Below are 24,820 nucleotides of genomic sequence, written 5' to 3'. Positions count from 1 at the left end.
TGAACAAGACAGACAATAAATGTGAGGCAGCAAAGTCCAGACCTCAGTGTCACACTGACCTGAAATAAATTTATGAGTTTATTTTATCCAATAAAGTATTTTATCCAAGGAGCCTGTGTGAGACTCAATTTATTCGTATGTAAAATGCAGATAATAATAGTATTTACTTCTTAGAGTAGTTGTGATGACTAAACAAAATAATGCACATAAAGTACTCAACACTGTGCCTTATCCATAGTTAGTGCTTAATAAGTGATACTTATTCCTAGGTAGAAGAATTATGGAAAAATTGAAGAGTCATGTAAGTCTCTTTTATTTTCACACAGGAACAGAGCCAGATATCCAGGCCTTGTCTGAGACTTCTCTAACCTTTGTAATTTTCCCAATGCTCATAATTTTTGTTACTCTATATTTCTCTCCAGTAACTAGCAATACAATTCTCAAAACCAACACACAGCATTTTCAGGATCAATAGGATAAGTAGAAGTGGAAAACTTCAAAAAGAAAAAATACACAAGAGAAAAATTAGGTGGTAGAAACCAGAAAAGTTTCTAGATGGTAGAAAAATTAGGTGGTAGAAACTAGAAAAGAAACTAGAAGAAAATAGATCAATTCTTTGTATCTTTTTAAGAAAAATGGGGTATGTGGAATTTCCCCTCAAAATTTATACCCTAAAGTATTTTAAAATATAACCTTTTAAAATTTTTATTTATAATTTAATACATAGTTTCACTATAGATTAATAAGGAAACACAGATAAGCAAACCAATAAGCGGTGGCTCACACCTGTAATTCCAGCACTTTGGGAGGCTGAGGCGGGAGGATTGCTTGAGCCCAGGAGTCCGAGACCAGTCGGGGCAAGATAGTGAGACCTCATCTCTACAAATATATCAAAAAATAGCTGGGGGCTGGGCACGGTAGCTCACGCGTGTAATCCCAGCACTTTGGGAGGCCGAGGCAGGTGGATCACCTGAGGTCAGGAGTTCAAGACCAGCGTGGGCCACATGACAAAACCCTGTCTTTACTAAAAATACAAAAATTAGCCAGATGTGGTGGTGCATGTCTGTAATCCCAGCTACTCAGGAGGCTGAGGCAGGAGGCAGAGGTTGCAGTGAGCCAAGATTGTCCCACTGCACTCCAGCCTGGGTGACAGAGCAAGACTCCATCTCAAAAAAAAAAAAAAAAAGCTTGGCATGGTGGCACACACCTGTGGTCCCAGCTACTCATGAGGCTGAGATGGAAGGATCACTTGAGCCTAGGCAGCAGAGGTTGCAGTGGCCGTGATGGCACCACTGCACTTCTGTCTGGTGACACAGTGAGAGAAGAAACAAGAAAAGAAAAGAAAAGACAGGAGAGGAGAGGAGAGGAAAAGAAGAGAAGAGAGGAGAATAGAAGAGAAGAGAAGAGAGAAAAGAAAAGAAAAGGGAGGGGAGGGGAGGGGAGGGGAGGGAAGGGGAGGGGAGGGGAGGGGAGGGGAGGGGAGGGGAGGGAAGGGAAGGGAAGGGAAGGGAAGGGAAGGGAAGGGAAGGGAAGGGAAGGGAAGGGAAGGGAAGGGAAGGGAAGGTCCAGAAAGGAAAGGAAAGGAAGAAGAAGAGGAAGAGAGGGAGGTATTGAGGGAGGGAGGGAAGGAAGGAAGGAAGGAAGGAGGGAAGGAAGGAAGGAAGGAAGGAAGGAAGGAAGGAAATAAAGAAAGAAAAAGAAAAACACAGAGGTGGAATCACAGATTAAGCAAAATGAGGGGAAAAATAGTAGCCACAATCCCATCTGCCTCTATTTTGGTTCACAAAATGTTTAGTAAGCTGCTTTTTTTCTCCTCAAAAATTTATTAAGCACATTGACAGGATGTTAAGGAACATTCAAGTGTTTTTTTATTAGAGACAGGAAGAGTTGAAACAAATATGAGTTCATCTTTGAATTCTACTGTGACATCTCAACTTGGAACACCTTTGGTTATAAGGTCTCCATCTCCACATTCTCAGTCCTCACAGAATTATCCCCGTTACCATCACGTGCTGGAGATCAAATGCACAGTGCCTGGCACAGGGCAAACACTCAAATGCTATTTGGTGAATGAGTCATACGGACTCCAGAATTGCAGGACAGTCAAACTCTGTTGATAGTCAATAACCTGTCATGGCTTAGGTAGGTTTTCAGTATCACAGGCTATCTGCCCCTCTCCTGGAAATAAGAGGTTTCTTATTTCCCATAGAGTCTTCGAGTGGCATTCAACACCTTGAAAATTAGATATGGACCTTCAGGTTGTATTTTTCTCTTCTTGGCAATATTACAAACTCTCAAAACCTAAATAACAGCGTTATCTACGTAGTCAAGTTTTGAAGATCACAATGAAGATGAATTTTCACTTGTGTCTGTATTTCTATTTTTTAATTTAAAAGATTAGCAAGTGTCTTTAAATGAAAATGTATTCATCATCACTTAAAATAAGATCAGAGAAATAAATAGAAATTGAACAATAAAACAAACAAATAGAAAAAGATTTCAAAGAGGCCCAATGCTTTTATTTTAACAGCTGAAGGAATCACCTAGAAGCTATCAGAAATTTCCTTTTCTAAGATCAATATTAACAAGAATTGGTAGTAGAATGTTCTTATGCTTATAAATCAGGTGGGTTTGAACTAAGCCTCACTGACCTTATCCAGAGCCACCTGAACCACTGCTTCACTTTCTGTGTCCAAGGCTGACGTGGCCTCGTCCAGCAGGAGGATCTTGGGGTTGCGAACCAGGGCACGTGCAATGGCGATCCTCTGCTTCTGCCCACCACTCAGCTGGGCCCCTCTCTCTCCAACCAGGGTGTCAAATTTCTACCACAGAAAACCCAGAATGATTTAGCATAAGGACAAGCTATCTCAGCTCATATTTTAAATTGGTAAGGAATCCCATACACAGCCCAAGTCTCACAAGTAATACAGGTCCAGTTCTTTAAATCTTATTTAATACAATAACCAACCTCAGTTTTTAAAAATGTGTCTACGACCAGTTGATACTGCTAGAGCTTTCAAATCTGAAGTAATCTTACTTTCCCTTCTTAGGGTTTCTCTTCCTCCAATTTATAGTAGTTTCCTAACTTCCTGCGTAGGAGGCCTGCATTTTATTTTTTGCACCTCTAGAAAGGCAAAGGGCAAGGACAACTTACATGAGGCAGTTTCATGATAAAATCATAGGCATTGGCTTCCTTGACAGCTTTCTCAATCTCATCCATGGTGACATTTTCACGGCCATAGCGAATGTTTTCAGCTATTGAGGTGGCAAACAATACAGGTTCCTGACTCACCACACCGATGATTTCCCGTAGAAACCTTACGTTTATGGTCCTAATATCCTGTCCATCAACACTGACCTGGAATAAAATGTAAGTGTGACTTTCATACATTTGTAATTGAAAGGGCAACATCAGGAAGATGTGCAATGTGACTGCTGATCGCTGCAGGGTCTAGCTCAGCACGGGTCATCTCACCATCCCCTCTGTGGGGTCATAGAGCCTCTGCATCAGCTGGACCGTTGTGCTCTTCCCACAGCCACTGTTTCCAACCAGGGCCACCGTCTGCCCACTCTGCACCTTCAGGTTCAGGCCCTTCAAGATCTACCAGGACAAGTGAGAAAAAAACTTCAAGGCAATTCACAGACACAGGGTATAGGAACTGACCATTCAATACTAGGTTTAAATATACATGCACTTTTTTATAATATCTACAAGAAAATATCAGAAACTCTTCATTCAATAGATTAATTGTTGATGAATCATTTATCACTGTACCTTAACTTCTTTTCGAGATGGGTAACTGAAGTGAACATTTCTGAATTCCAAATTTCCCTTAATATTATCTGGTTTGTGCCCACTCTTCGAATAGCTGTCAATAATTGGCTTCTAAACAGAATCAAATTTTAAGAGATTACTAGGTTACAATAACTACTCTTAGTGATATTTTGTGAAGAGCTGGATAAAGTGACAAAGAAACTGATTCTTAACTGGACAATCTTTTAGATAGATGGATAAATGGCCAACTCAGACTTACATTATCAATTATCTTGAAGATTTCATAAGCTGCTCCTCTTGCATTTGCAAATGCTTCAATGCTTGGAGATGCCTGTCCAACACTAAAAGCCCCAATTAATACAGAAAAGAATACCTGAGGAATGTAAAGAAAAACCATCAGGCTACTTAGATAGTGATAGCAAATTTTTTTCATACTTCTTCTGTCTTTTTTAAGAGACAGGGTCTCATTCTGTCACCCAGGATGGAGTGCAGTGGTGCAATCATAGCTCGTCATAACCTCTACCTCCTGGGCTCAAGCAATCCTCCTGCCTCAGTCTCCCAGGTAGCTAGGACTACAAGCATGCACTATCACACCTGACTAATTTTTTTTTTTTTTTTTCTAGAGACAGGGTCTCGCTACGTGTCCCAGGCTGGTCTCCTGGCCTCAAGCAATCCTCCTGCTTCAGCCTCCAAAAGTTCTGAGATCACAGGCATGGGCTGCCACACCCAGCCAAGAGTAAATTTCAAATGTGTCACCTCAAAAAGTGTCAAGTGAGCTGATGGATATGCTAATTAGCTTGATCTGATCACTCCACATTTTGTGTGTATGTGTGTGTATACATAAACATCACATTGTACTCCATAAGTGTAATGCAATTATGATTTGTCAATTAAAAATAGCATAAAATTTTTTTAAAAAAATTTTAAGACAAGGTCTTGCTTTGTTGCCCAGCCTGGACTGCAGTGGTGCAATCTTGGCTCACTGCAACTTCAACCTCTTGGGCTCAGACAACCCTCCCACCTCAGTCTCCGAAGCAGCTGGGACTACAGACAAGTGCCACCATATCCGGCTAATTAAAAAAATATAGAGAGAGAGATGAGATCTCACTATGTTGCCCATACTAAAAATATTTTAGAAATTTAAATACTTTTCAGTTTAGAATGCAGAATTAGTCTTACTTGCTCAATAAAACAATGATTTAAATTTTAAAGGGCTAGAATATTATAATAGGATATTTTTATATTTCTTCAATGTCTAATTTTTTTTATTTAGATCATCAGTAAGGTAAAGTGGAAATGAACACTAGCAGAGGAGTCAGAAGATCCGGTTCTGAATCCTAAATTAGTAATAACTAGTTATATGTTGTTAGACCATTCTCTTAGAATCTTTGGCTTCAATTTCTTCATTGGCAAAAACAGGCAAGATTCTATCTGTTCCCCCTACCCAGCAATCATAGAGATGTTGTATCATGATAAAACAGGGTATATGAACATTTTTTGTTAATTATAAAGCACACACACCTAAGGCATTGATCCTTTATCAGGTTATCTTTTTTGCCACAAGGCCGTGTTCTCTTTAGGCCTTTTTTTGTTTTGTTTTGTGCAAATCAGTTTCTTAATGGTAAAGACTTAACTGTGTTTCTCTTTGGGGTTGATGAGAATTAATGTCATTATTCATTTTTTCTAAATCACAGGGAATTATGTTGCTCAATAATTTACACAGAAGGAACTTTGCTAAGAGATTCTATATTCATTATCTCAATTAGTCCTCAAAACACACTGAAAGTTAGGGCTCATTCCTGTCATGTCATTTGGCAGAAGAGGTAGCAGAGGCTTGAAAAGTTTAGCTGGCTGCCCTAAATCATACAGCTAATAAGTGACACAGCTGCCATTTGAATCAAGTTGGTCTGATATCAAACCCCACACTCCCTATTTTGGATGCCTCCAGTTTGTGAGGTATATTCATGCCCAGTGAACACTGGATTTAAACTGCTTATCTCAATCACAGTTAAACAGAAAACATCTGTTATGACAACCAAGGATCACTCACAGCATCACCATACTAAAAAAAAAAAAAAAAACTTTATGGGAAAAGCCGCTCCTGACTGAGCAATTTTGAATAAGGCTAATTTGAAAAAACAAAGAAGCGATTATTGAATCCATATTACAAATCTGGCTCCTGAAAAAGGGAATTGTTTTAAGGGATTCTACAAAATATCATCTCTCATTGCCTCAATCTATTTCTGCTTGGCCTATGAAAAAGGAACTAAGTGACTCTTCTAACAGTGTATTTTATTAGATCCAGATACGAATTGAGTTTTGTTTGCAAATTATTTCATTGTCTTTAAAATAAAAGAAGATAACATTAAATGGCAAGACTTCTGTGCTTGCACAAAGATCTATAATGCAGAAAACTTCCAAACAATCTTTTAGGAAGAGCAGCAATTTATACTTCCACAATTTGTGAGGTGGATTAGCTGCCATTCGAAATAATTTGAAAAGAGGTCAAAATGTGTATTTTGCCATTTTTGTGAATAGTAAATCAGAAAATAAAAGTGAAGTGTTTAGCATCAAGTTTGGCACAAAAAATCTCAACAAATAAAAGTTCATGCTATTGAGATTGCTAATATTAATATTATTTAGGCTACAGGATAAACTGTGCAAGATATCTGCAAAAACAAACAAAAAACTGGTTGTCAGATGCATCTAATTTTTTTCCACTTTTTAACCTAGTAGTGCATGTGTCTGTAGTATTCAATAGTTGTTCAAAATATATCCTTCTAAAGTCAAGCCAACATTACTGGATTTCATTGGCATTTTATAATAATGGTTCATTTCTCAATATAAACCACTTACAGTAAGTACTTGTCCAATAGAATATTCCCCTGAGAGGACCAAGGTAGTCCCATACCAGAAGGCCAGAGCATAAGATGCATAGATCAGCAGGAAAGCAGCACCTATAGAAATATTGGCTGTAATAGCTTTCTTTATCCCAATTCTTTTAGCTTCTTCTAAATTTTTGTTGTACCTGAGAAAAAGAACAAAAATGATCACATATACTCATACATTTTATGAAAACATATCAATATAGCATGATAGTTACAGAGTGGCTAGGATGTTCTCAGTCCTGTGATATACATGCATTTTGTCCTGCTGCTCATACATTGACCCTATATAGTAGTACTGTTTTACTCTCTTTTTGCAGAAGAAGAAACTGAAATTTATAGAGATTAACTTATTTGTGGGGGAGTCTTCTAAAATTTCCTTCTCTGGCTTTAGCAATAGCAAAATAAGTGAAGCAATATTTAGCAAACTTCTAGAACTTACATTGTTTCATACGCAAGACAAAGTAAAAGCCATGGAAAAAACCTGTGTCTTTCCTTCAAAATCTGCATGCCTCTTTAATTAAGTAATAAAATGGAGAGATAATGTTAGAAAGTACTAAAAAAAAAGGAGGGGACAGTCATTCAAATCTCTGAACATTAAAGACGTTTGGAGACAGTTTGCTCTCTGTCCTGCCTTCCTCTAGGACTGTCAGAATGACCAACTGAGAGGTTACATGTGTGAGAGCATTTTGAGAGTTTGGAATTGTCATGTAATACTTTTTACATTTAAATAAGCTGTGCAATTTATCTTATTTCTGTAGACATTTATTTTAAAAACCACTGACCTACAAAAATTATTTGGCTTACAGGTTTATAAAAGCACATCATTATTCATCAGCATTCCCTCTCTTCCTTCTCCTTTCTACATGTTGACTATGTGTCCTTCCCTCTGTTAATGCTCCCAACACTTGTCATGCCATAGCTGCCTGCTGCTGAACTAACAGGCTCTGACCTGGTGGCTTGGGCCATCCGGGGCTTCTGGCTAACTCAAGGGCTGAGAAAAATTAAATTATCAGCATATCTATAGCCCTGAACCCATTCATAGCACAAAGGCCTACCCTACATTAACCAAACCTGGTGAGGACCCATTAATACTTCTTAGAGCAAATATAGGAGATTATACAAAAGGGGCAAAAATGAGCAAATGAAAAAAAATCGAAAAACAATGTTGGAATCACTGACAGATTTTATTTCTGCAATTCTAATGACTTACAGGTTATTCCCAACTGATAATTCAAATATTTTTTAAACCCTCAGAGAGTGGTCAATTTTTGACGGTAAAGCTAAAGGAGATGATGTCTATAACTCGATCTTCATTTGAAAGGAACAGAGAAGACTATTCTGTTTAAGAGGATAGCTGTGGAGATAAGCTAATGGAGCCCAGAGTTAAAGGAAAATAAGGAATTTTGCAAATATAGAACCAAGATAAAAGGATTAGAAAAACAGGACAGATTGCCTTAAATCTGTCTGTATTTTCTTAATCGCAACTCCCTGCAGAACCTAGAGCATTGCCTTGGATAGAAGAGGAGCTAATAATTGTTGAAATTCATGAACTTACTTCCATATAAAAGTCATACTTTAAGGACTTTGATCCATAAATTCACAACTAGATAAATATTATATAGTATTATATTAATTTCCTTTGGAGAACTTGTTCCATTAGTATGTACAGCAAAGCTCAAGCACTGTCCAGATATGAACATGCATTGTTTCTTGCTTTCATGACTACTTTAACTAGGTACATTACAGAGTTACAAAAGCATGCCAAGTGAAATTTACATCACTACCGTGTCCACTAAAGATGAAATTTAAACAGAACTTCACAGTGACAACATATCAACACATCATTAGTTTCTACCCCCCAAAATGTAAATCCTCAACTTGCCAGTTATCATCTGAACAGAAAAAATATTTTTGAGAAATGTTTCAATGATTTATATACACACAAGCACACACACACAACACACAGACACATACATATCTCTCACTTTATGAGTTGATCTGAGGTGAAAGCTACCACTGGGCATAACTTACATAAGAATATATTTAAGGAAATTTAATACATATGTACTATACTCTGTTATCTCCTTTATTTCAGTTCTCGCTTACCAAGACTAACGTAGAAACCAGTCTGATGTTGTCCTATGCAGCCAGAGGAAACATTTGCACAGAAGCACAAGGAAGAAAATCATTTAGACATCAGAAAGGAGAAATAAAGGAAAGAAGGGGGTAAAGGGAAATGAGATATAAACAATACTCCTTTTCCATAAGCTCTTTGTTGTTTTTCGATACAAACGCCATACATAAAACTAGATATTAAAATCATCCATTCATCAAAAGCTTTAGTACAGAAATGGTCATGAAAGTAGGAATGACTAAAAGAGACTAAAGTTATATAACAAAACCATTGGTATGTAGGAAATATGACTCTTCTTAAATATTATGAAAATATTTATCAATAATGCAAGTAACTACTTTAAGAGTAAGGAACAATTTTGGTTAAGCAAACAGAAATAAATATTAATAGATAAATATATTTTCAAGGTACATAAAAGAGAGAAAAATATTTTTAAGTGAAAAGGAACAAAACTATTCTATATGATTGAATGGAATTTATTTTAACTTCTGGTTAAATTTCCATTCAAAGAGAGCCAGCTTCCCTCCTGCACTGCTAATTTGAAGAGAAAGCCAGATTAAGACCTCAATTACTTTATGTAGAAGCAGAGAAGGGAAGGAGAAGAACAGGAAAGAAAACTGATTATGTCTGGTCTAAGAATAGTCATCAATTCTACTTCCAAATTATATCCCAAATCTAGGTATCTGTCACCCCTCTCCTGCCTCTGCTCCAGATCAGGGAGATGCTCTGGCCTGGACCATTCTGCCAGCCTCCCCACTGGTCTCCCTGCTTCCACACTTTGACTTCTCGCATCCATTCATGAGACCCATTACAGACAAAGAAACAATCTGAAAACATAATGTGGATAGTCATTCCTCTTTTTAACACCCTCAACCACTCCCCTGTGCCCTTAGAATACAATCCTAACTCTTCATCATGGCCCACCATCCCCACATTCTGGCCCCTGCCCACCCCAATCTCCCCTCATTCAACTGAGCTTCAGTCATGCAAGCCTTATGATGTTTCCTAGAACATACTAAAGTCTTGGCCACCCCAGGAAATTCGGAAGACTCTTCTTCAAACCCATCCCATCTCTGTCCCCACCATGGCTTGCTTTTTCTCATCCCTCAGGTCTCAGCTGAGATGAAACCTCCTAAAAGAGGCCTGGCCCAACAACCGTACTTAAAGTTAACTTGACCATTCATCATCCTCACACTCTTTGATTCTTTCAGATCACATTTTTAAATCAATATTTTTATTTTTTTCTTTGATGATTCCTTATATTTCTTCCTCCCTTTCTCCATTCTTCCATTTTTATCCATCTTACTATTTTGACTGAAGATCACACAATATCCTCTGTTTCTGATTCACAGCTGAAAACCTAGAGCCCTAGCTTTGTTTAGACCTTTATAAAATAAAAAAGAAAAGAAAAGGAAAACCTAGAACCTAGCACAGTGTCTGGCATGTTGTAGGTGCTGAATAAATTTGTCAAATAAATAAACTTTTAAGAAATGGCCAACTTGGGAAGGACATTAGGCCATCAGTTTGTAGTCTTACGTCAATTCTTGATCTCCAGGCAAAATTAATTTCAGTTCTCTGAAGGAGACTCTCCTTTCAAAGATACATTCAAGTAACATATTTTCTGAAGAAATGATTCCATATGTAAAATACTACTTAGAGCAAATACAGGAATCTCTGGATATAGCTGTGTAAGTCCATTTGTTTATTCTTATAATTAAAATTTGATCATTTTCTCTAGGAAAAATATTTTCATATCTAACTAATTAAAGCACTCCATTAAATCTGAATTCCTTTAAACTTTCAGTGAACTAAAATTATCAGATTTATCTAAGTTATAAATGTTGGGCTTCACTCCCACAATGTCCATTTCCTCCTTCTCGGGTTTCATTCCATCCATCATTATAGTTTTTGTTGCTAATAATGTTGCTTAAAATTTGTTGCTTAAAAATATTGTCAGTTCCTCAAATTTAAGATGTCTTTAATTGTAACAAGTACTGGTATTCTGTCATTTTATAAAGCATTAAGAAATGAGTTTAATAGGACATTCCATATGCAGCTAGGACTCAAAGGGCTATACCTCAGTATATTAAGCAACACACAGCAGAACTTGCATGTCTCAATCTTGGCACCAACCAGGTGAAGGAAGGAAAAAACAACCTCCCTGAGAATCTGGACCACAAAGTAGGATTCATGCAGGTCTGAGCACGAATTCACACTACCAGTGTTGTCCAAAAACAACTAGACACGTAATTTAATGTAAGGTGGTCTCAGGTTAGCAGTGCCCTTGGTGAATAGCAGAAGCAAACATAAATCCTGCCTGATAGAATTGGACTTCAATCCAGATCCATAGCAAATGTAAGATGGCACTGACTGATAGGTTTATTTCAATTTCAGAGATGATGGATTCATTCTGAATGGATGAAATACTATATATTTTCTAATTGTTCATTCCTAGTTTACAGGAAGGCCATTTATTCTGAATAATGATAGGTACCCAGAGGTCTTATTGTATTTTGTTAGCTTATAAAACCTACTGGAATTTCTGTGTGGACAATCTTATCATCTGTGAATAACGACAGTTTTCTTCCTGTTTTCCAATCCTTACTATTTTTCTTTTTTGTTTTCTTTTTTTCATTCTTCCTCTTATTTGTTTTATTGGTCTTATTATCTAGTACTAGTACAACAGTACATAGAAATGATAGTAAACACATTTGCCTCATTCATTATTTGTTTTTTATTTTTTAAATTGACAGACAAAATAGTATGTATTTATTTCATTCATTATTTTAAGTGTTAAAATGTTTTTAATGTTTCACCACTAAATGTTTCCTGTGGGTCTCTAATATATTAAGAAGGTTGTTTCTTATTCCTAGTTTTACGAGTTTTTGTCATGAATCATATATAATTCATGCTTTTCGCCTTACATCACAACAAACTTTTTCTTGTAATCTATTAATATGGTTAATTATATTAACAGATTTCCTAATGTTAAAACTATCTTTCCATTCGTAGGATAAAGCCAACATGTTCAGGATGTTTTCAATTTGGTATTTTTCACATGGATTTATTTAGCTAATTATTTATTTATTTATAATTTCTGCATCTATGTTTTAGGTGAAACTGTCCTTTAGTTTTCCTTTCTCATATTATACCTGCCTGGTAGTATACTATCAAAGTTACACTAGCCCCATAAAACGAACTCACAACTTTTTTTTTCCATTTTCTACAATTTATGTAAGATAGGGTTATCTCTTTCTTGAAGTTGTGGTAGAACTTGCCTACAAAATTATCCAGACTTGTGATTTCTGCTTGTGGGAGAGAAGCAGTGGAAAATGGAGATTTTTAACTTTGAATTTAATTCTTTTAATGATTATGGGTTTACTCAGATTTTCTCCTTCTTAAGTGAGGGTTTTAACCTACATTTTTCTAGCATATTGTCTATATCATGAGGGTTTTTAAATTTATTGGTATAAATCTGCAATTTAAAAATAGATTTTTTAATCTGTTACAAGTTTTCCCTATTCATTCTTTTTTTGTTCCTGATTAAACATATAAAATAGTTATTTATAAGTCTTTTTAAAGAATTAGTTTATGGATTTGTCAGTCTTCCACTCTTTTGCCTTTATTTTCTATTAAATTAATTTTTGCTCTTACCCTTATTATGTCCTTCTAATATTTTATTGTTCTTTCTCTAACTTCTTGATTTAGATGTTTAGTTCTTTAATTTTCAATAATTTTGTATTTCTTCTGCCAGATACTCTGGTATCACTGGATTAGGACTCATTTTTAATGTGGAATCCTCAGCTTTGGAGAGAGATTGTTTCCTAGTTCACAGAATAGTATAAATTCAGACCCCAACTGCAGATAGCAGTCAGGCCTGAGAATCTAACTTCTACGGGGAGATGTTTTCCTCCAGCTGAGAAACCAGGAAGAAGCTGTTAAGTTGTGTCCGTCTTCCAATGCTGTTGGGCTGTTGGGCATATTATTTTTCTGGTCCACCTTTTCTCTGAGGAAAACTGGAAAAGAATTCCAAACTCAAAACTTCATTATGTCTCTGCTCAAATATCAACTAATCAGAAAATATTTTTCTGAATAACTTATCTAAATAGTATCCTCATGATTCTCTTATTTTATTTCCCCAAATAATATTTACCCCAACTGGTATATTACCTATTTGATTATTTGTGGTTGTCTGTAACCTTACCCACCCCATTAGAATTTAAGCTCCATGAGAGCCGGGGATTTATTTCATTGAATATTTACTCAGCCATTAAGCAGGACTCCTCATTTTATTAGCCAGACATATTTTAAAGTAAAAGCAAAGGCTTTAGCAAAAATCAAAATGGAACACAGATATCGCTTTCCTTTGAACTATGGCACTTAACCATTTTAAATTATTCTCAGAGGACATTTCTTTATATGTGTGAACATAGCATAGAACAAGAGTACTCCAAACACATATGCACAGTTAAAAAAATTATGCAATGAATAATCATGTAAGTATATCTGAGATCAAGAAACAGAACACTGCCAGAACCACAGAATCCCCTGCTGAGCATTCAGCTCTCCTCACACAACTTCTCATCTTCCCCAGAGCTAACTATTATTCTGATTTCTGAAAATTCCCCTGGTTTTCTTTATGGCTGTACCACACAATGTATAACCCCCTTAACCAATACAGTTTACTTTTTCATACTTTCAAAGATATATATATTCATAAGATTGAAATGTTATAGCATCAGAATATTATAATTTATATTCAATTTTAAATAAAATCTGTTGCTGCTTAGAAATCAGTAATCTGATTTATATTATAAATTTCAATAAATTACCATCTATGCTTTCAGAAATCTAATAAAAGAGAATAGTTGCAAGCATAATACTAAACAACAGATAATATAAAAGATTTTGGACTTTTGTACACATAAGTGCTTTTTGGTTATATTTTTATCTTCCAAATCATGTAGCATATGTCAACTGAATAGGAGCAGAAAGGAAAATGAACCACAGATTAAAATGTCCCCATAGATCTTACATAAAATACTCAGTCAGTCTTAGAGAATCACTAATTAACTTGATAGAGGAAAAAAAATCAGAGGTATAAAATACATTTCAGCCTTAGGAAACTATTTTTATGTTATTGCCCATCTAGAAAATGCTGAATTAGCAGATAAAAGAAAAGTACAATTAGAATTGCAACTTCTCTAAAATATTAGTTATGCTGTAATATATCCATTAAGCTATTAAAGAAAACATATATATGGGAGAAAATGCTTATAATTAACACTACCAATCTGAAGGGCATTTGAGAAGACAGAATTTAAAATATCTATCCATTTAAAAAAGAAACTCAAACCTTTCAAGTTCTTTCTTTTGTCCTCCAAATGCAATCACAGTTCTAATTGCTGCCAAGACCTCCTCAGCTACTGCTCCAGCTTTTGCATAAGCTAAGAGTTCTTTATCAGTAAATGAAGATAGTATCTGTTTAAAAATATAATTTTGGATCATGAAAATAAATAACACGTTAATTTTATCTTTTGTAAAGTAAAAATAAGTGTATACATAAATGCTGCTTATACATTAATGCATGTGTAGAACAAAATCTGTCTTTTACTTGCCTTTGGTCTGAGTTAACAGCCACTGGAGTAAACCTCTCCCTGAAACCAGCCACTGATGCATGAACTTGGGTCCCAGAGGGTCCTATTATGAAAGCTGGATCAATTGCAATGGGAAAAGGACTAACGTTATTGTACCTAGAATGCTGAAGTGGTCAACTACCTAAATAAAGATTACACATGACAGGCCAGGTGTGGTGGCTCACACCTGTAATCCCAACATTTTAGGATGTCAAAGACGAAGAATTGCTTGAGCCCAGGAATTCCAGACCAGCCTGGGCAACATGGCAAGACCCCGCCTCTACAAAAAATTTAAAAATTAGCTAGGTGTGGTGGCATATGCCTATTGTCTCAGCTACTCAGGAGGCTGAGGTGGGAGGATCGTTTGAGCCTAGGAGGTCGAGGCTGCAGTGAGCAGTGGTTGTGCTACTGTAGTCCAGCCTGGGCAACAGAGTGAGACCCTGTCCTCCCCACCCCTCCCCCAAAATTACACAGAACCAATTTATTTTAAAAATTTTGATTAAATAGAATTATATTCTTTCAATAAAAAATTCATAGGCACTTGTGGACTCATCTGTGTAAGTAACATTGGTCTATCCCTTCCTGGCATAAAAAGCTCAAAGTTGTTTGGGTTTTAACAGTGGATTTCTCCCTTTCTTGTGTGTGAAAGTAAAAGGAGCTATGACAGCTAGAGGAATGGGTGGATGAAGGCAAATGAACATTGACTAGTTATATTCTAAGTGCAGACAGTGTGCTGCACGTACCTAGCCTCTTTAGTACCCAAAATAATATTCCATTGATTCACTAGACATTCCTGACTTCTCAAAGCAATCTTCCTGGGGCTGTCCCACCATAATTGCAGAACCATTCACGGTAGGAGGTCTGAGATAGGTGACCAGTGCCATCCCTTAACAAACATCTGTAGAATAGAGGAGGCTCATACAACATGCTTTAGGAATGTTTTTCTGCTCCTTCTGAAACCTCATGGTGCCACAACAATTGCCACAATGGAGGCAACCAACAATAGGAAGATCACTTCAAAGTGATACTTTAAAGAAACACTTTAAAGTTAGGAGTTTTTTTAAAATGTTATTTTAATTTATTATTAATATATCAGAAACCACAATGAATTCTACAAATCTAGCTCCCTTTTCCTTCTATGACCTTCCGTCATTATAAGCAGACAAAAGTATGGTTGAATCTTCATTAAGTGTTGTGTTTTTCAGGAGATCATGTCTGTGAAAAGAAAAAAAAAAAAGAAGACCCTCTAACCTATCCTATTATCAAGGATATGAAAAGGCCAGGTGTGATGACTCATACCTATAGTCCCAGCACTTTGGGGTGCCAAGCAGGAGAATCACTTGAGGCCAAGAGTTCAAGACCAGCCTGGGCAACACATAGAAACCCCATCTCTACAAAAAAATTAAAAACTAGGTAGACATGGTAGTACACAACACAGTCATGATGCAGAACAATTCAGTCACAAGGATCCCTCAGGCTACCTTTTATTACCACAGCTGCCCCATCCCTACCCCTTGCTTCTCCTCCTGTTCCCCATCACTTTTAATTTCTAGCAACCACTAATCTGTTGTCATCTTTATAATTCTGTTATCTCAAGAATGTTATTTAAATGGAACCATGTGGTATAGAACCTTTTGGAATTGTTTTTTTCCACACAGCATAATTCTCTAGAGATTCATCCAGATTGCTGCATGTATCAATAGCGCTTTCCTTTTCATCATTGGTTATATTCCATGGTATGGAAGAACAACAGTTTCTTTAACTATTTATTTACCCATTGAAAGAGAGCTGGATTGCTTCCAATTTGGGGCTATTATGAAAAAAGCTGCTATAATATTTTGTATACAGGCTTTTATGTAAACATAATCTTTTTCTCTGAGATAAATGCCCACAAGTGCAGTTGCTGGATTGTATGGCAATTGAATGTTTAGTTTTATAAGAAACTGGAAAACTGTTTTCCAGAACGGCTGTACCATTTTACATTCCCATCTGCAATCTGTGACTGATCCAGTTTCTCTGCATTCTCTCCAGCACTTAATGTCTCACTCCTTTTCATTTTAGCCATTCTGACAAATGAATGGTGATATCTTATTGGGGTTTAATTTGCATTTCATTGATGGCCAATGGTGCTGGACCACGTTTCATGTGCTTACTTGCCATCTGTGTATCCTCTTTCCTGAAATGTCTGTCCTTATATTGAGTTTTGAGTCTTATTTATATATTCTAGATAGTAGTTCTTTGTCAGGTATGTGGTTTGCATATAATTGTTTCTCTGTCTGCAGCTTGTCTTTTCATTCTATTCATATAGGCTTTACAGAGTAAGAATTTTTTATTTTGATGAAGTATAATGTATCAATTTTGACTTTTAATGATTATGCTCTTGGTGTCAAGTCTAAGAACTTTGCCCAGGCATAGATTCCAAAGATTTCTTCCTATTTTTTTCCCTAAAAGTGTTATAGCTTTACATTTTACATTTAAGTCCATGATCCATTTTGAGTTAATTTTTATATAAAGTGTCAGGTTTAGGTTGAGCTGCTGCTTCTTCCTCCCCCTCCCTCCTCCTCCTTCTCCTTCTTCTTCTGTTTTCCTTCTTCTTCCTTCTCCTTCTCCTTCTTCTTCTTCTTCTCTTTTTCTTTCTCCGTATCTTTCTCCTTTTCTTTTTCTTCTTCTCTGTCACTATTTGTCAAACAGGATGTCCTTCCTCCATTCAATTACTTTTGCACCTTTGTCAAAAAACAGCCAGACATATTTGCAGAGGTCTATTTCCAAGTTTTCTGTTCTGTTTCATTGATCTATGTGTCTATCCTTTACCAATACCACAGCTTGATTCCTGTAGCTATAGAGGAAGTCTTTATATCAGGTAGGTTTACTCCTCTCACTTCATTATTCTCTGTGAAGATTGTTTTTGCTATTCTAGGACCTGTGTCTTTCCATATCAATTTTTAGAATAATGTTGCTTGTCTATGTCTACAAAAGGCCTTACTAGCATTTTTATAGAAATTGCCTTAGACCTATAGATCAGTTTGGAAAGACCTGACATGTTTATGTGGAATCTTATAATCCATGAACACATCACGTCTCTTTATTTAGTCTTTGCTTTCTCTAATCCACATTTAATAATTTTCAGCATATAAATCCTGTATATGTCTTGTTAAGTGTATATCAAAGTGTTTAATTTTATTTTGAGTGATTGTAAATGTATTATATTTTAGATTTTGGCTTCTGCATTTATTGTTAGTATGTAAAAATTCAATTGATCTGGTATCCTGTGATTTTTCCAAACTCAGTTGGGAGATTTTTTATAGATTCCTTGGGATTTTCTACATACAAAATCATGTTGTCAATAAATATGCTTTTATTTCTTCCTTTCCGATCTATATGCCTTTCCTTTCTTTTTCTTGCCTTATTGCAATGGTTAGAAGTTTCAGTGCTTTGATCAAAAAGAGTGGTAAGAGTGAATTTGTTTTATTTCTGATCTTAGAGGAAAGCAGTCTTTCACCATTAATCATGATATTAGCCAAAGGGTTTTTGTAGATGATCTTTGCAGAGTTGAGGTAACATTCCTCTATTCTTAACTTGCTGAAAATTGTTATTATCAATGGGTGTTAGATATTCTCAAATGTTTCTTCTGTGTCAATTGATATGGTCATATGGTTTTTCTTCTTTGGCTTGTTGGTGTGGTAAACGGTCTGAAAAATGATCGATTTTCAAATGCTGAGTCAGCATTGTATAGTTGAAATAAGTCCCACTTGGCCATGATGTTTAATCCACTTTGAATTAATTTTTGTATATGGTGATAGGTAAAGGTACAGATTCATTCTTGCACCTATGGATAGCCAGTTTTTCAAGCAATATTTATTTAATAGCTAGTCTTCCTCATTGCTTATTTATGTAAACTTTGCCAAAGATCAGATGGTTGTAGGTGTGTGGCTTTATTTCTGGGTTCTCTATTGTGTTTCATTGGTCTATATGTCTCTTTTTGTACTGGTACCATGCTATGTCAGTTACTACAGTTTTGTAATATAGTTTGAAACTGGGTAATGTGATGCCTTTTAAGTGGGGTGTTTGGATAATTTACATTCAAGGTGGTGTGAACCCAGGAGGCAGAGCTTGCAGTGAGCCGAGATCACGCCACTGCACTCCAGCTTGGGCGACAGAGCAAGACTCTGTCTCAAAAAAAAAAAAAAAAAAAAAAGACAATTTACATTCAAGGTTAATATTGATATGTGAGATTATGATCCTGTCATCATGTTTTTAGCTAGCTGTTTTGTAGACTTGATTGTGAAGTTGCTTTATAGAGTCTTTGGAGCATGTATGTAAGTATGTTTTCCTGATAGCAGGTATTTTTCTTTTGTTTCTGTTTATAACCCCCTTAAGAATCTCTTGTAAGGATGGTCTAGTGGTAATGAATTCCACTAGCATTTGCTTGTCTGAAAAAGATTTTATTTCTCCTTTGCTTTTGAAGCTTAGTTTAGTGGGAAATGAAATTCTTGGTTGGAATTTCTTTCCTTTAAGAAGGCTGACAATAGGACCCTTATCTCGTCTTCCTTGTAAGCTTTCTGATGAGAAGTCTGCTGTTAGCCTGATGGGGTTCCCATTGTAAGTGACCCTTTTCTCTAGCTGCCTTTAAGGTTTTTTCTTTCCTGCTGACCTTGGAAAATTTGATGAATATGTGTCTTGGAGATGGTCATCTTGTATTGTATCTTGCAGGGGTTCTCTATTTCTTGAATTTGCATGCTGGCATCTCTAGTGAAGTTGGGGAAATTTTGTGAACTACATCCTCAAATGTGTTTTACAAGTTGCTTGTTCTCTCTCCTTCTCTCTCAGGAATGCCAATGAGTCGTAGGTTTGGTTTCTTTACATAATCCCATATTTCTCAGAGATTTTGTTCATTTATTACATGTTTTTCTTTATTTTTGTCTAACTGGGTTGGTTCAAAGGACTGGTCTGTGAGCTCTGAGATTCTTTCCTCAGCTTGTTCTAGTCTGTTGGTAAGGCTTTCAACTGTATTTAGAAATTCCTGTAATGAATTTTTCAATTCCAGAAGTTCAGTTTATACTTTCTTAAAATGTCTGTGTCATCTTTTCTGGCTTCCTTGGATTGAGTTTCCAGTGTCTCCTAATCTCATTGAGCTTCCTTGCCATTCAAATTTCAAATCTATGTCTGTCGTTACAGCCATTTCAATCTGGTTAGTATCTGTTGCTGGGAAGCTAGTATTATCACCTGGAGGTAAGGGAACAGTCTGACTTTTTGAATTGCTGGAGTTCGTGTGCTGATTTTCATCCAAGAATGATGCTTAAGCGTAAGGGCCAGGAGATAGGCTTTTACTCAGTCATGTGTCTCTTGTATTTCATCACCTTTGCAACAGTGTTCCATGGAGGGGGAGATGGGAGGCAGGATGAGAGATGATCCTCTCACCAAGTCTGTTCCCAGGCCTTGGGAGACACCACTTCCAATCCCTGGCACCATGCTCATGATTCCAGCCCCAAGGGGGACCCTGGCAGGCTGGGCTCCCCACTCCCTTGGGGTTGCCCAAGCCAAAGATTAGGTCACCAAGAGCTCCCTGAGGACCTGCTGGTCCTGTGTTTGGCAGAGTCAGAGTGGGTTGTGGGGTATGTCTACAGGTTGTTTGTTAATGCAGTGGGTCAAGGGCAGAGAATCCTCAGGCAAGGCAATGAATGGTGCCATGGGTGTGCAGCTGGTGTGGTGCTTGTGGCTGAAGGTTTTTATTCCAGCAGATAGCCGTGAAGACTGCTCAGCTTGTTTTCTCTCCCGACTGGGTCTCCTTCTGGTGTCTTCCCTGTAGCAAACCTGACCACCTAGTTTTGTCCCAAGCCTTTTGCACTCAGATGATTGGGCTGTTAGGTGTTCTCTGGCAGAGTCTCTGGCAGAGACTGGTTAGCAAATGAGCTACACCTCATTCCCAGACAAATCCTGTGGAGGGAGGCATTTCCAGCTACCATGCTGGCACATGAACCCACATCTTATTCTTCTCAGCGTTCTGAGAGTTGGGGCTCCTCCCTCACTCAAGTGCAGGCCACAGTTCTCAGCTCAATAACCCTGAGCCGTGTGCTTGAATCCTGGGGGTTGGGACCAGGCCTATGGCTTTGTCCTCTGTCCCCTTGGGATTGAGCACTGGTCATATTGTTGAGGCCAGTGTTTCAATTCCACAGGCTGGGCAGTGGAGGCAGTGCTGTGAGCATGCTTTTGCAGAAGCAGCCAGGCAGGGGCTTTGGGAGGGGCTGGCAGATGAAAGTGCACAGATCAGATGCACCTTAGTCCTGTGAGAAAGATAGCCCTGCTCTCTCCTGGCACAGCACTCAGCAGTGTCCAGAGTCACTCAGAGCAAGATGAAGAGCCATGGGTATGGGTTCCTAAGGTCACATTTTACTGGAGTTTCCCCATGCACAGAACCTTCTGGCCCCACTCAGGTTTGAGCTCTGCCTCTACCTAATCTCTGGGCAGTTGCTCTGCCAATTCAAATATCTATGGGGGTCATGTTAGGATCTCAGAGGTCCACAACAGGAATGTGGCACCCTGCAGTTCCTTCATTCACCACTTCCTTAGGACTAGTTCAGGGCTGGGAGCTGGTCCGTGCGCTCAGAGACTCCATGTGAGCATCCCAGCTTCATCTCTCTTCAGCCTCAGTGTCTGTGTTGCTTCTCTATCAACTTTCAGTGTTTTCTCTCAAAAGATCTGTTCGAAGTGTGATGGTTTACTTGATATTTTGGTTTCTCTCAGTGGGAGAGGTGTTTCCTGGCTGTGTCTACCCAGCCATCTTGTCCCCCAGCCTATTTATTTAATTTTTGAAAGTAGAGTGTAACAATGTAGTCTTGGGGTCAGCTCTTAGCCCTTTTTGCCAATGGATCAGTATCCTGGGTTCTCTTTTATTATGACTGTCAGGAGAGAAGAGTGACTCTAACTACCACTGAAAAATTATTGGCATGAGGCCAATTGATAACAGGAGAAAAATATACGATATACAGGAGAAAAAATATACGGGAGTCTTCAAATGAACACCCAACTTCCCAATAGGTTATTTTCTAGTTTATTGAGGTAGGAACTTAGGTTATTGACTTGAGACCTTTCCTCATTTCTAAAGTATACAATTAATGTTATAAATTTGTCTCTTAGTACTTCTTCAGCTCTACCCAAATATTTTATATGTTTTCTATGTATTTTTAATTTCCTTTAAGAATCCATGGGTTATTTAAAAGTGTATTGTTTTAGTCCTGTCTTTAGAGATTTCCTTATCTTTCCAATTTTGGTTTCTAGTTTGATGCCAGTTAGAAAAAACACACTTTATTATATCAATTATTTTAAATGTATTGAGGTTTGTTTTATGGCTCATGATATGATCTATCTTGATTAATGTTTCATGGGTACTTAACAACAACAAAAAAGATTAATGTGTATCCTGATGTTATTGGGTAGAATATTCTATAAATGCCAATAAGATCCTGTTGGTTGATTGTGTTATTCTGATTTTTCATATCCTAGATGATTTTTGGTCTAGTTGTTCTATCAGTTGCTGAGAGAGGGTGTTGAAGTCTCCAACTATAATGGTGTATTTATCTATTTCCCCCTTCAACTCTCAGTTGAATAAAATTATAATAAAGAAATAAAAACTCTCAGTTTTTATTTTATCTCTATTTGAGGCTATGTTGTTAGGTGCATGTGCATTTGGGTCATTTTGTCTTCTTTGTTCTTTTAATCATTACATAATAGTTTTCTCTAGCAATTTTTTTTTGCTTTGAAGTCACATTATTTAATATTAATATAGTCATTCCTCATAAAAAATTAATGTTTGTATGGTATATCTTTTTCCATGCCTTTACTTCTACTCTACATATGTTGTTGAATTTGAAGATTATTGTAAGCAGCATATAGTTTAGTTTTTTTTTAACACACTGCCAATTTTTCTTATGATTGGTACATTTAAACCATTTACATTTAAAGTAGTTAATGATATGTTAGCACTTAAGTATACCATTTTATTATTTGTTTTCTATTTATTTCCTCTGGTTTCCATCCTCTGTGTCTCTTTTCTTGCCTTCCTGCAGGTTACTTATCAAATTTTAGGATTCAGTCTTGCTTAGTTTACAGTATTTTTGAATACATATTTTTGCAGGAGTTTTATAGTGGCTTATCTGAGTATTGTAATATTTATATGTGACTTACAACAGTCTATTGGTATCAACATTTTACCACATATTTGTGTTTCAATCATCAAATATGATTTATGAATCTCATGGGGCAAAGGAAAGTCTATTGTATATGCCCATATTTCTGGTCTTTCTGTTGTTTCCTTGCCTTCCCTTTCCTGTTGCTTCAATATTTCTTCTTTTATCATTCCCTTTCTGTTAGAAAAATTTTTTTAGCCAATCTTTAACAAGTAGGCATGCTAGTGAAAATCTTTTCTTTTAGTTTTCTTTGATCTGGTACTGTTTTTACTTCCTCCTCATTCCTGAAGGTAGTCTCACCAGATATATATTCACAGTTGGCAGTTTTTTTAATTGAGCATTTGAATAATATTGTGTCACTTCTGGTGTTTGTGGCTTCAGATGAGAAGTACGTTGTCATCTAAATTGGTATTATATTACCCTATAAGAATGCATTGTTTTTCTCTGGCTGATTTCAAGATTTTTATCTTTGTCTTTAGTTTTTATTAGTTTAATTATAATATTCCTTGGCATGGATTTATTTGGTTTAACCTATTTGAGATTAGCTCAGCTTCTTGGATCTGAAGTGTTGCCTTTCATCAAACATGGGAAATTTTCAGTTATTATTTCTTCAAATATTCCTTCAGCTCCACTCTCTTTTTCCTCTAATTTTGGTACTGCGATGACACAAATGTTGGACTTTTTTGTTATTGTCCCACAGGTCCTTGGAGTTCTTTTTTTGTTATTTAATTTGTTTCAGAATGGGTGAATTATATTGTTCTAACCTCCAGGTTCACTAATTCTATCCTGCCATCTCCAACTGCTTAGGTTAAGTCCATCTAGTATGACTCTTATTTCTGTTATTGTATATCTCTGTTCTCTAACTTCACTGTTCTTTTCAATAAATTCTATTACATTGCAGATTTTTTTCTATTGTTTCAAAAGAATTCATATTCGATAGTAAAGAATTTTTATGATGGCTGTTTAAAAATCATTGTGAGATAATTGCAGCACATGATTTATCTTGGTGTTGATGTCAGGTAATTGTTGTTGGTTCACTTGTTTGTGTGCTAATTTTCCTCGTTCAAGTTGTGATTTTCTTGACTTTTGGTGTGACAGGCAACTTTCTGTTGTAACCTGGACATTTTGACTATTATGTTAGGAGACTCTGTTTCCTATTTAAATCTGTCTTATTGTAATGTTAAGAGGTAAATTTATAGCACTAAATGCCCACACCAAAAAGTTAGAAAGACCTCGTTGATAACCTAACATCACAACTAAAAGAACTGGAGAACCAAGAGCAAACAAATCCCAAGGCTAGCAGAAGACAAGAAATCACCAAAATCAGAGCTGAACCAAAGGAGACTGAGACAAGAAAAAACATTTAAAAGATCAACGAATTCAGGAGCTGGTTTTTTTACAAAATTAATAAAATGGACAGACCACTAGCTAGACTATTCACAATAGCAAAGACTTGGAACCAACCTAAATGTCCAACAATGATAGACTGGATTAAGAAAATGTGGCACATATACACCATGGAATACTATGCAACCATAAAAAATGATGAGTTCATGTCCTTTGTAGGGACATGGATGAAACTGGAAACCATCATTCTCAGCAAACTATTGCAAGGACAAAAAACCAAACACCGCATATTCTCACTCATAGGTGGGAATTGAACAATGAGGACACATGGACACAGGAAGGGGAACATCACACACCGGGGACTGTTGTGGGGTGTGAGGAGGGGGGAGGGATAGCATTAGGAGATATACCTAATGCTAAATGACGAGTTAATGGGTGCAGCACACCAACATGGCACATGTATACATATGTAACAAACCTGCACATTGTGCACATGTACCCTAAAACTTAAAGTATAATAATAATAAAATTTAAAAAAAAGACAAGAGAGGAGATTCAAATAAACACAATCAGAAATGACAAGGAGGATGTTACCACTGACCCCACAGAAATACAAACAACCATCAGAGAAATATTATGAATGCTTCTGTGCACATAAACTAGAAAATCGAGAAGAAATGGATAAATTACTGGACACATACATCCTCCCAAGACTGAACCAGGAAGAAATAGAATCCCTGAACAGACCAATAAAGAGTTCTGAAACTGAGGCAGTAATAATAGCTTACCACCCCCTAAAAAAGCCCAAGACCAGATGAATTCATGGCTGAATTCTGCCAAATGTAAAAAGAAGAGCT

At 36.7% G+C, this 24,820-nt stretch overlaps 1 protein-coding gene across 1 annotated transcript in view; it reads right to left on the bottom strand.

Annotated features, from left to right (window-relative positions):
* ABCB1 (ATP binding cassette subfamily B member 1) overlaps positions 1–24,820 on the bottom strand; it is a 106,720-nt gene that overhangs the window by 43,822 nt on the left and 38,078 nt on the right. Inside the window, exons 8-14 of the mRNA XM_054496958.1 lie at positions 14,154–14,278; positions 6,632–6,803; positions 4,035–4,148; positions 3,776–3,886; positions 3,476–3,601; positions 3,155–3,358; positions 2,652–2,822 (exon numbers count right to left, since the gene is read on the bottom strand). Coding sequence (XP_054352933.1) covers positions 2,652–2,822; positions 3,155–3,358; positions 3,476–3,601; positions 3,776–3,886; positions 4,035–4,148; positions 6,632–6,803; positions 14,154–14,278 — 1,023 coding nt within the window. The remainder of the gene's footprint in view (positions 1–2,651; positions 2,823–3,154; positions 3,359–3,475; positions 3,602–3,775; positions 3,887–4,034; positions 4,149–6,631; positions 6,804–14,153; positions 14,279–24,820) is intronic.

This window comes from Pongo pygmaeus, chromosome 6 (assembly GCF_028885625.2).
Source record: "Pongo pygmaeus isolate AG05252 chromosome 6, NHGRI_mPonPyg2-v2.0_pri, whole genome shotgun sequence".
Lineage (NCBI taxonomy): Eukaryota > Metazoa > Chordata > Mammalia > Primates > Hominidae > Pongo > Pongo pygmaeus.
Note: the sequence above shows the minus strand (reverse complement) of the source record. Positions and strands in the feature narration are given on the sequence as shown.